At 36.8% G+C, this 13394-nt stretch overlaps 1 protein-coding gene across 1 annotated transcript in view; it reads left to right on the top strand.

The window, feature by feature from the left end:
• Positions 1–793: 793 nt before the first annotated feature.
• The window catches only part of LOC142451626 (C-type lectin domain family 12 member B-like), a 60587-nt gene continuing 47986 nt past the window's right edge, over positions 794–13394 (top strand). Inside the window, exon 1 of the mRNA XM_075553348.1 lies at positions 794–959. Within this exon, the coding sequence (XP_075409463.1) occupies positions 794–959 (166 nt within the window). The remainder of the gene's footprint in view (positions 960–13394) is intronic.

Genomic DNA, 13394 nt, shown 5'->3' with positions numbered 1-13394 from the left:
TAAGTCAATAGACTATGCACATAGAGGTGAATATAAAACTCTCTCTGCCATCGAGTCAGAGGTGACTCAGAGACCCTAACAGGAGAGGGTACAAGTGAACCTGTGAATTTCCTGGACTGTAACTCTTCACAGGAGTAGAAAGCCTCGTCTCTCCAGTGGAGTGGCCGGTGGTTTGACCTGCTGCCCCTGAAGTTAGCATCAGGGCTCCCTAGAGCAGAATGTAGGTTTATTTAAATCACAAAACAGCCTGAGATGGTTGTCCATTAGTTATATTATTACCTATATAGTCACTCTGGGAAAGCATAAAATGCTTTTTGCCCCAGAAATTGTATAATACTTCTTTAGGAGCGCATTAGTCAGGCTAACATTAGATTTCTAATGGTACAGAAAAATCAAGCCTGATTTATCATTCAATTTCAATACTCAGAGGGTAGTGATGTTAGAGGGTAGCTTAGAAGTTTTGGAGACTTTGACTTTATTACAGAGCTAGACTTTGTCCTATGATTCTCTGGCGAAGGCAATTGTGACTCCTACACAGGAATCGGTCTTGGCTATCTTACTTTCTTTGCTTCTAAATTCTTAGTGACATGTGTTCCCGGACTTGGGGCTGCACAGTGTCAACACATGCACCCAGGAGAAGCATTTGGCAGATCTAGTTAGCAACTCCAGTAGTTTACTAGTGTTTCACCCTGTGTAATGTAGCGTACCCTTTCTTATTACATTAATGCTTCACAGATGCTAGAACAATATACTAACATTTGGGTTTTATTATCCCAATTTTCCCTACAAAAAGATGAATGAAGAGCCCATAATTCATGCTGAACTCAATTTGCTGCCAAATTACACACAGAGCAGTAACATTAAGCATGGATATAATTCAAAGGAATTACAATTAGCCAAGAAAATGATGAAACACCACAAATGTGAAACACAGCATAGAAGTCAATTTACCCATGCGGGTGGGGAATGTTCTAAAATTGATGTGGTAATAATTTCACAATTCTCCTTCATGTGATTGAACAACTGAATTATTGAAGTATATGCTATGTAAATTATGTGCCAATAAAATTATTTAAAACACAATAGAGATACAGCAGAAGTTGATGTTGATGAAGGTAACATATATTAAAATATTATATTTAGTACACTGGTGGAGAGGGCTTAAAATTATGCACTAAATTGGGCCATGAACTAGGAAGATATTTTTCAAAATCCCATGTTCTTGTGGGGGAAAGATGAAGGGTTAATGTAGGCTGGGGAGGTTTCTGAAATGGTAGAGACCACTCCCAGAAGTTCCTGCCAAGGTGATGCACATGCCATTACTGGTTACCCTTGTATAACACATTGTGAGCCTCAACACTGCTGCGTCTGCATAGCTGAGGGTCCTTGCATACTGAGGTTCAGCCAACTACAGATATAAACTATTTGAGGTAGGAAGCAGTTAAGTGGTCAAAACAATCCCTCAAAGACGATAAAGGAGTGCAGAGTTTTATCTACATATCATGTACATTGTATGAAGTAGAGTAGGTAATCTGGAGATAATTTAAAGTAAATGAGAGTGTGGGCATAGATTATAAGCAAATACATGCCATTTAACATACGAGATTTCAGTATTTGCAGATTTTGGAATGAGTGGGAATGGAGAGGGGCTGGATTTTGACAATCAATTATCCAGGGACACTGAGGAAAGCTTGATTTGTTGGTGCAGTTTACAAAGGGAGAGGAACAGTGAGGAGAGGAGAATAATAAACACATAATAGTTTCTTGCATTGCCAAATTGGAATGTAGTCACTCTTAATGTCTGATAAGGAAAGCTTAGTGCCTAAGGGAATCATTGGTCATTTGGGGTTTGCATAATTTCTGCCTTAGCAATTTTTCTACTTTATGGTGGAGAAGAATTAAAGTCAAATGGGGTTTTGAAGAAGGGGGTGTGAATTAGGAGCGCATCAAGCAGAGCAAGAAAGTCCCAAGGGAGTACCAAAAATAGACATTGAAGCCAGGGCTTGGTACCCCATCAGACTTTACCGGAAAACACTCCTAAAGGTCAACAAATAGACCTTGAACTATTTACAGGCTTTTCTTTTTTCCCCCCATTTTTTGTTTTTGTCAATGTTTTGTTTTCTTTTGTCACTTTGTTTTGCTCTGTCTTGTTTTTTTGTGTGTGTGCATATTATTATCTCCACAGGTCTATCTAAATAAGATAGGCTGGATAAACAATCTGGAGGAGAAAACAATGGGACCAATGGTTCTGGGGGGACATGGGAGAGGGTGGCGTGGGGGAAAGGAAGTAGTGTTAACCTACCAAGGGACAAGGGAACAGCATGTGATCCAAAATCAATGGTAAGGAGGGTGTAAGAGGCCTGGTAGGGATTGATCAAGGACAATGTAACCGAGAGGAATTACTGAAACCCAAATGAAGGCTGATCATGATAGTGGGACAAGAGGAAAGTAAAAGGAATTAGAGGAAAGAAATAGGAGGCAAAGGGCACTTATGGACGTCTAAATACAGGCATGTACATATGCAAATATAAATATCATGATGAAGAAATATATCTATATACACATATTTATAGGTTTAGTATTAAGGTAGCAAATTGACATTGGGCCTCCACTCAAGTAATCCCTCAATGCAAGAACACTTTGTTCTATTAAACTGGCATTCCATGATGCACACCTTTCCGAAATGATTGATGAAGACAAAGCGGGTGCATAAGCAAATGTGGTGAAGAAAGCTGATGGTGCCTGGTTATCAAAAGATATTATGTCTGGGGTCTTAAAGGCTTGAAGGTAACAAGCAGCCATCTACCTCAGAAGCAACAAAGCCCTCATGGAAGAAGCACACCAGCCTATGTGATCACAAATTGTTGAAAGGATCAGGTATCAGGCATCAAAGAACAAAAAATCATATCATTGTGTGTTCACCTTCCCAGCACGATTGCTGAAGACAAATGGGTGCATGAGAAAATGTGGTGAAGAAACTTGATGTTGCCTGGCTATCAAATGATATTGCACCTGGGGTCTTAAAGGCTTGAAGGTAAACAAATACAAATGGCCATCTAGCTCAGATGCAATAAAGCCCACATGGAAGAAGCACACCAGCCTGTGTGATCACAAGGTCTTGAAGGTAGCAGGTATCAAATAACAAAAATCATATCAGTGTGAATGAGGAAGAGTCCAGATTGGGGACCCAAGATCCATCTGTAGGCAATTGGACCTCACCTTACAGAAGGGTTGTAGGGAGGAGATGAGCCAGTGCAGTGTAGCAATGATGGAACATGCAACTTTCTTCTAGTTCCTAAATGCTTCCTCCTCCCCCACACTATCATGATCTCAATTCTACCTTACAAATCTGGCTAAACCAGAGGATATACACTGGTAATAGAAAGGAACTGGAAACAGGGAATACAGGACAGATGATCCCTTCAGGACCAGTGGTGAGAGTGGTGATATGGGGAGGGTGGAAAGAGGGTGGGGTGGAAAGGGGTAACTGATTACAAGCCTCTACATATAACTTCCTCTCTGGGGGATGGACAACAGAAAAGTGGGTGAAGGGAGACGTTGGCCATTGTAAGATATGACAAAATATTAGTTAATAAATTATCAAGGGTTCATGAGGGAGGGGGAGCAGGGCAGGAAGGGAGACAATGAGGAGCTGATGCCAAGGACGTCAGTGGAGAGCAAATGTTTTGAGAATGATGAGGATATCAAATGTACAAATGTGCTTTGCACTGGAAGTATATATGGATTGTGATAAGCATTGTATGAGCCCCTAATAAAATGATTTTTCAAAAAGTTGTATAAGCCCTCAATAAAATAATTTTTAAAAACTGGGAGCTCATTTCTATGATTATTTGATTCTGTTTTCATAAGTAAACAGGCTATGTTAAAACTAGGTTTTCACTTCAAATATCTCCTTGTTACTTAAAAATTAGTAAACATTGCACTTTCTTATTGTCAGAATCACGAATAGAAAAGTAGTTGGATGCATTCTGAACTGTAAAATGGCTGTATAAAGTGAACTAAACTCACTTCCAGGGAGTCATGACTGCTCATAGGGACCCAGTAGGACAGGGTAGATCTGCTCTTGTGGGTTTCTAAGACTAATTCTTTATGGAAGTAAAAAGCCACAACTTTCTCCCATGGAGCTGCTGGGGGTTTTGAACTACCAACCTTGAAGGTATCAGTGCAATTCGTAACCACTACTCCACCAAGACTCCAAAGAAATGCTGTATTCAAACCTGTTATTGTTGTTGTTGTTTGTCTTGTTAACTTGTTTCAATGACATCGGTTTTCGCTTCTAACTGGCCTCTTCCATGGAGGGTCATCCCTGTGGTACTGGGAGGCATGTGTCTTCTGTTGGGAACAGCCATTGTCCTGTTCTCTCTCCTTACTGCAAACTCTAACTCCAGAGTTTCCACATGGCTTCCCCTTTGGGGCCATTCTTTCTTTTAGACAATGTGATATTTTAGGTTCAGAACAATTTTACCACCTCAAACGTTCTCCTTTCTTTAAGATTTCTGAGTTATGACTCTTGATAATTGTTATTTCAATCTAAAGGTAAATCTAATTATTGTATTTGACTGGGTTTTGTGGAATCTTCTGAAGAAATTCTTCTCACAACCTAGCAAAGGGGTAGGCAATGTATACGGTCAGGTTTATGATGCTGATTTAACCAGCAGAAAAATTCATCATTTCTCTCAACTCCTCAAAGACACAGAGAACTTGATAGTTTAGGTACTCTGGTATATGTTACAGAAAATATAAATATGAGTAGGACATATTTGTATGTCTTACATATTATAAGTTACTAGTCACTAACTTATAATGTTGTGAGTTGAGAGGCGATGTATAACAAAGACTAGATAAGAATGGAGAGGAAAGTTCTTGTTACAGATTCATGTAAGAAAAGAAAGAAGAAAGACCAGAGAGGCGTGCGGTGGAAATAAAGGAGAGCTATGTTCTGTAGGTATGCTCACATGTACTATGGGGGGAATAGCATTCCTACTAATCTCTCTCTATTTTAATGGTTCAAAAAATAATTTGTAGAAAAATAGCCATTTCTTATGAAGAGCTGTTACGATATTTGATTCCTGAAAGTTTTTTTTCTTATTGTTTCTCCCTGGAAGATACATCCATGGGAGAAAAAAGGAAATCTGTTTTGCATGATTTTGGCTTGCAATGACTGCTTGGGGGGGTCAAGACAGCATAAGGAGTATACTCATGATCTCCATAGCAATATTCCTTCAGCTTAACATCTAGTTTAGTTTCTTACTTGCTTTGCAGCTTGGGACACATTTCTCATATTTTTCTTATTCATGAGCTGGTGAAAGTGATAGGACTTCTATCATGATGGCAGCACTAGGAATACCAGAAGCATGCAATCCATACCAATGATCTGTAGTTGTAAAATTTATTTCTGCGTGTGAGTGGGTTGAAAAGGGGGAACTGATTATAATGATCCACATGTGACCTCCTCCCTGGGAGGTGGACGGCAGAGAAGGGGGGGAAGGGAGACTCCGGATAGGGCAAGATATGACAAAATAACAATCTACAAAATATCAAGGGCTTGTGAGGGAGGGGGGAGCAGGGAGGTAGGGGAAAAAAAAAGAGGACCTGATAGAAAGGGCTTAAGTGGAGAGCAAATGCTTTGAAAATGATTAGGGCAAAGAATGTACGATGTGCTTTATACAATTGATGTCTGTATATGTATGGATTGTGATAAGAGTTGTATGAGCCCCTAATAAAATGTAAAAAAAAATTATTCCTATAAGTCTCAAACTCTTATATATTTGAATTTATCTTTCTAAAGTTTTGGGAACCCCCAGGATGGTCAACATTGATTTGATGGCAGTAAATTTATTTGATTATTTTTAATATATTTAGAATTAAAAACTCACATCATCATTTTTTTTTACATCATCATTAAAGTGTATGTTTTGAGCTATTGGTTTAACAAAGATATTTTCCTCAACTTTGTTTTGGGCTTAACATCCTTGAATGAATACAAGATACTAATTATTTAACTATGAGAGATACTTAGGGTGAATATCTGGACATCCGCTTCTAATTCACTTTGGCTATTTTTCTTGGTAGAACTGCAAGCCAGTGTTTCTGGGCAACTTCTTTGATGCCAATATTTTTTTCAATAGGCATTAAGCATCGATGTTCTTCACAAATGGACCACACACCTTAACAAACCCAAAGGACATGTATGAAGATAACTTCATTACCTATGGCCACTCAAGGCATGTAATTATCACATAATTGTTTTTATTTATCTTCCTTAGCCCCAAAAGAAATCATGATACGTGAGATGATATCTGGTAAACTTTATACTTCATCACGATTTAATTTTGATCTTATATTTATATACTTATATCAATGCACCTAGATTTAAATAGCTTGTATGTAATAATAAGATTCCTTTGGTAATTCAATACATACCTTGTATTTTCTATGTCATATACTTTGCAGTCCCATTTTCCTCATGGGCTCTCAGAAGATTAATAACCTCTTGTTGTTGACAAACTGAAACCCACAAAATTCACACATAGAAAAATTATTTTAAGACTATTGTCATGTCCAAGCATATGGGACTAAAAAATACAATAGAAATCTAAAATTCTGCAAGTGCAATTCATCCATTAAAAATTATTCAATAAGCAACTTATTATAATTACAATTTGCAAGTGATTGATATTAAATTATGAGTTTATTTTTCAGGTATTTCTAAATTAATCATTTTATTGGAGGCTCTTACAGATCTTATAACAATCCATAATTCAGTTGTATCAAGCACACTTGTACATATGCTGCCATAATCATTTCCAAAACATTTTCTTTCGACTTGAGCCCTTGGTATCAGCTCATGTTTTCTTCCCTCCCTCCTCCACCCTCCTACCTTCATGAGTCCTTGATCAATTATATATTATTATTTTTATTTCATATCTTCTACCATCCATTGTCTCCCTTCACCCACATTTCTGTCATCTGTCCCCTGGGGAGGAGAGGAGCGTTGTATATCCAACCTTGTGATCAGTTACCCCTTTATCCCCATTCACCTCCCACCTTCCCCTTACTTTCATGGTATTGCTACTCCCACTACTGTCCCTGAGGAGTTTATCTGTCCTGGATTCCATGTGCCCAGAGCTCTTACTTGTACCAATGTGTGTACTCCGGTCTAGCTGGATTTGTAAGGTAGAACTGGGTCATGATAGTTGGTGGGCAGGAAGCATTAAAGATCTAGAGGAATGTTGTGTGTTTCATAGGTGCTATACCGCACCCTGGCTAAATTGTCCCTTCCTTGGGACCCTTCTGTGAGGGATGAACAATTTTCTATAGATGGGCTTTGGGGCTCCACTCTGACCCCCTTAGATCTTTTGATACCTGATCCAATCTATACCTTGTGATCACACAGGCTGGTGTGCTTCATCCATGTGGGCTTTCTTGTTTCTCTGTTAGATGGCCTCTTGTCTAACTTCAAGTCCTTAAGACCCCAGATACTAAATCTTGTGATAACTGGGCATTCACCACATTTGCTTATTCACCCATTTTTGTCTTAAGCAATTGTGTTGAGAAGGTGTGTATTACAGAGTGCTGGCTGATTAGAACAAAGTGTTCTTGTGTTTACGGAGGCCTTGCGTAGCGGCCCAAGGTCTGTCTGCTATCTTAATACTTGACATTTAAATATCTGTACATGAACCTATATCTTTATCATTATAAATGAATATATTTACATGTATACGTGCCTATACCTAGATCTCTATAAATAGATTCTGTCTCCTAGATCTGGCCTCTATTTCCTTTCACTTCCCTCCTGTCTCACTATCATACTCACCCCCCAATTTGGCTTTCAGTAATTCCTCTTGGATACATTGAGCTTGATCAAACCCCACCAGGCATTCTACACCCCCCTTGCCATCAATTCTAGGAGCTTTATTGTTCCCTTGTCCCTGAGTTTGTTGTGTCCCCACTCCCCTCCCTACCCCCTCCTCTCCCATGTTCCCCCTAGAACTGCTGGTCACATTGTTTATCCTACCTATCTGATGTAGATAGACATAGAGAAAAAGAAAAGAAAAAACAGCCTATGAATTGTGAGGTGTTTTTAACCAGACAGTGATTGGTTCTTTAGTCAATATATGTTTTCACAGTGATTAATGCCATTCCAAATGGTCATTTAATTGGATAATGAAGATATAATTATTTAAGCTATCTTTATGGCAGACATCTTTGACATAGCACTGGCTCGATTAATCACAAAGTGGAGTTTATTCTATCTCTATAGTGCTTCGTATACCTATTGTCTTGTCAGAGTTCCCATAGTTTTTCTGTGTGTGAGACTTCGTTCATTTGCTTATTAATTGTGCAGTTTGGTTACATGTATTCAATTTCTCTACATTGTCTTGAGCCTCTTTATCACAGATTGTGCCTTCCCAAGGAATCATACATTTCAACAAGTGTTATTGTATCTGCCACCGCTAAAATGATATCATCTGTGTTTTCTGTATTCGTTTACTTTGAAATTAGATTTCCCTGTGATCTACTTCTGCTTTCTTAGTAATTCACTTCCATATATTTTGGTCTATCATTTTCTCTACTTTTGTAAACTTAACTCTTTCCGCTCTCCATATGTGAAGAAAATATTTACGTTTCTATTTGTTTATATACCAATTTGGATTTTTAATGTTTATGAAGATTACAAGATTACTAAGGTAATCTTGTCTCCTTCTTTGTATGACTCTCTGCCCGATATATTTCATTACTTCTATTAAACTGTCAGGAGCCCTGGTGATACAGTAGTTAAGCATTGGCCACTAACCACAAGGTCAGCAGTTTGAAACCAGTAGCCACTAGCCAGCTCCATGGAAGTAACAAACTCACAGGGTCAGTTCTACCCTGTGCTACAGGGTTGAGTCAGAATTGATTTGATGTCTTGATACTAAGTCTTTAACTGGCTAATGAATAGAGTCTACAAACATTTTATTACATCTCTGAGTTTGAATGTATATAAGAATAGGATATAATATGGAATACTACTATTTTCCACTTTATCAAAATCCTAAGCTATGTATTAATGTCCCTTGATAAGTTCTCCGAGTGCTCTTTTTATAGTTTAAAATTCTAATGGAAAGAATTGTTCATATCATTAAAAAAAGAATTGTTCATATCATGGAAATAAAAAGTGAAAGAATAATAAAATTCTTAGAATTATTTTTAAAGTATAAAAATTTCTAAGTAATGTAAATCTGGTTTTCCACATTTTCTGTAATTGTTTTTCTGTTCATATTGGGGTTTATCTCATATATGTTATGTCATATGGGGGGTCACCCTCCTGAATTTTTGTTGTATGTCTTTCTGTTTTTCAGTATATGAAACCTGGGATTGCTGAATCTGTAGGGACAGCACGTAGAATAAGGGTTTCTGCGGGGTCGAGTGGGGGAGGTGGAGGCAGCATGGTAAAGGGAGCTGATGCCAAGGGGTTCAAGAAGGAAGAGAATGTTTGGAAACTGATGGTGGCAGCAATGGTACAATACTGCTTGATGTGATGGAACTACGGAATGATATGATATCTGTATTAACTCCTCAAAAAAGTGGTTTTGAAAAGTTAATTAATTAGATACTGCTAAAATATACTCACCCCTAGCGATCATAATGGCGGCTGTTACCAGAGCAATGAAGTAAAGACAGGCAAACACTACTGCAGCGATGCACCATGGAGAGACTGTCCAAAGAGAGAGCGGGTGAGTGTGATGCTTAAAAAGAAGAGACTAAAATTTCAGGATTCAAAATAACCGTGAGCTCAAGAATATTTAACCCATTTGACTTGAGCTTATGTTAAGCTCTTGTTGTGGAAAATGTACCATAGATTTAAGGGGAATCTCTAAAATTATTTTTCATGTTTGGTTATGCCTTAGGATAATTATATGAACATGTTGATGTAGCACTGAGCTGTTACTGCACTAAGGACTAATTGCCTTGTTGGGAAAAGCTTTCAAGCATTTGAAAAGAGAACTTCAAAAGTTCTACTACGCTCATAGATTTCATGCCCCAATTTAGGGGGAAAAAAACACACTTATTCTATTTTTCAATGAGAACGAAGTTCTGTTTCATTAGCTCTTGGCCCAAACACATATTTTGTGCCAATTTTGTTTAAAGTTAATTGACATGGCATGTCCCATAAACTCAATTTTTATATTAGAAATACTGAAACATTAAAGAGACACATATTTTGCAGGATGAAAGTATCAGTTCAATACAATGTGTGAGGGGGCTTCAAAAACTTCATGGAATACTAAACTTGAGAAACAATGGCCATTTTCTATAAACTTTTGAAGACCCCCTACATGTGAAGCAGTCTTTTTCCTATAAATATTGAATGTAATTTTTAGAAATTTCTGCCATCAGTGAATCATTGTCCATCCTCATTTGCAATTCTAACCAATAAAAAGTATTGGCATACGGGATTCGCACACATTTAGAGATGAACACCTTAATGTTTATTTTCTAGATTAGCTCATTAGCATATTCATGCCGAAAGGGGAGTTTCGAGTTTTGAATGCCCTTTACCTTTGTTCTTCAAAGTTTGTCTGGTTGAAGAATGGGGGCTTTTGAAGACTAAGTATTCTACATTTTCCTCACAAAACTCTGAAAGAAAGAAAGAAAATAAGAGGGCCATACTGTCATTTCACATCTACTTATGCCTAAATCTATGATAGCTAACGTGTAATTAAAGAGCATGTTAGAAATCGCAAATAAAAGTGCCTCACTTTATGCCTCTAGGCACGCTTTAATTGCCTCAGTCATCTAACTCCTCTGTGGAGTGTGACAAACTAATACTTCCTTACTGCTCATTTTCTTCAGCTGTAAAACAGGTTCAGCAATGGTACCCAGCACACGGGCAGATCTTAAAGATGAGGTTGGTGCACACACAGTCAGTTGCATATCTAGAAAATGCCCAATGCTGTCCCTATTGCTCTTGCACTTCTTAGTCGTAGTGGGGCAGGAGTTCTAAGAACAGAATGATAGCCAGGAGTAGCTTCCAGGAGGGCAAAAGAGGGAATATAACAATTGTTTTAAGTGCTTCTCTCTACTGCTTGTGGAGTTGAACATTATCTTAATGAAAGGGTCGTCAGGAAAACAGAACACCTTGTCTAATGCTCACAAACTACTTACATGAACTCAGCAACATACCACTCAAACTCCTTCAGAGCAAGGTAAATATAATTCACTGGCACCCAAAGGCACTAATAATTTTCTGAAGACATTTAAATCTAAACCAGGTGTAAATATTTATTTGTCAAAGGATGATTGTCTGGGGTTTAACGCCCCGTCGATAAGAAAAATCTTACAATTATGCATAAAGAAAATAGTCTTCAATCTCTCTAAATTTTTATTGGTGTCATTATACATATTATTTTTTCATCAAATAAAAGGATAACTTAGGTATGAAAGCAGTTGTTGGTTTACCTGTACTTCCATTGTGAAATCCCACGGGCAGATAATGAAGATCCTCAGGACTGTTGGGTGGCGACAACTTCTCCAATTCCATAATTTAGATTCAATTGCAAAGATCAGCTGACCAGCTGAGGATCCGAATGAGATCAGTTCAAGGTAACAGGCCTTTTAATACTGAAACAGCACACAGGATGTTTACATTAATTATAATATGTAAACTGCCTTTACACCTAGAGTAATGGCAGTATACTCTCGTACAGGCAGCAGATGAACTTATTTCTTATAGACGTAATAAATTACTTTATAAATTTCAATCCTTGCTTCTACATCAGTTAATCACTTTTTAATTTCCAAATATAAAATATTAGCCTGGCCATCTTTGTTTATGTCCTAGCTGTTATTGTTAAAACAAAATGGATAGTAAAGACTGAAACAATTTTATATAACAAAAATTATATATTTGAATATAATTACAACAAATACTGATGTTTAGAAATTTCTTGTTTTGGGAAAATTATAAATGCTCCTTTCAAGGAGTTCAAACAATTTAAGTATATATGATAAAATTAATATAATATGTAGCTGTTCCTTTAATATAAACCCTGTTAACCTAATTATCCTTACTCATTCCTAATCATTCAACTGATCAAAAGATATTGTGAACCATGCTGTTTAAGACAATAAATGAAATTTAATTATAGAAACTTGCTTATCAACACAATAAGTCATTAAGTATAAGTATGTTATCTCTATAAATGCTTACTTATGATATGTATAAATACTTACCTCTATAAGTAGTGATATGGAAAAGCTTCCATGATATATTGAACATGAAAATTCACAAATAATTTTCTGAGATATATCAAACAACAAAATCTTTTACAAATTATCACGTACTATGACTTTATGTTGTAATTAAAAAGTCTATGGCTATGTATGCATCTGTAAAATTCATGTAGCTAGTATGGTCAATTAGGATCAAAATATGATAAATTTAATCAACTAATTTGGTAAGCTTCTATTTTACCTAAATGTTTATTTATTTTTGTGCTACTGTTTATGATAAATATCATTTATATTTATTCTTGAAAAGTTCAAAGTGTGTTTATGTGAAGTTTTTAGCTTAATGCCTGCTCTGATCAAAAGCACCCCAGTGACCACAGGGGCCTCTATCCTCACCTTTGATGGATAGAAATAAACTTCATAACAAGAGTAAATAATTTGGCTGGAGAAGCAAGGGGGTGTTCTTAAGTGCTGTATTGCTGATAATAATTGATAGTAAAATGGATGCTAATAAATGTCAGATATCGATAATTTAAATACAATTCTCAAGCATATATTGAAAGGATGAAAAGAAACAAGCTGCATCTTCCAAGTTAATAGATTAAAAAAAATTAAGCCCCAAAGAAGCCAGGAAGTGGTGGGGAAAAGAACAGGGAGCTAAATATAAAACACAAGACGACAGGAGTGGTATCAAACCAAATGCAGCAACAAAATGTGAGAAACTTCTAAATGCTCCCGTGTCACAATAAAAATCATCTTATGCATTTTTCAATTGAAAGTAAGTTTTGTGGTATTTACTTATCTACAGTAGTCACATCTAAGAGATAAAGATGAGGAATGGTAGAATATAAAAGATAAAAGTAGATATTATACAAGCACTTATAAAAATGAACCTTACTTATATTTACATATGATGAACGCTTTTTGACAAAATGAAGTACATAAGAAATAGATCAAGAATAGGTTAGTATGATAAAGGTGGTATCATACCAAATACCATTTTAATATAGCCTTGAATATAATTCTAAAATACAGAAAAGATTAAATATTACACATACAAAGCACAATATACAAAGCATGACATGGAAGTATTTTAATAAACTAATACATCAAGCTTATGACCCCAAACCCCACAAAACAGCAACACAAGAAGATAG

This window comes from Tenrec ecaudatus, chromosome 6 (genome assembly GCF_050624435.1).
Source record: "Tenrec ecaudatus isolate mTenEca1 chromosome 6, mTenEca1.hap1, whole genome shotgun sequence".
NCBI classification, from domain to species: Eukaryota; Metazoa; Chordata; class Mammalia; order Afrosoricida; family Tenrecidae; genus Tenrec; species Tenrec ecaudatus.
Note: the sequence above shows the minus strand (reverse complement) of the source record. Positions and strands in the feature narration are given on the sequence as shown.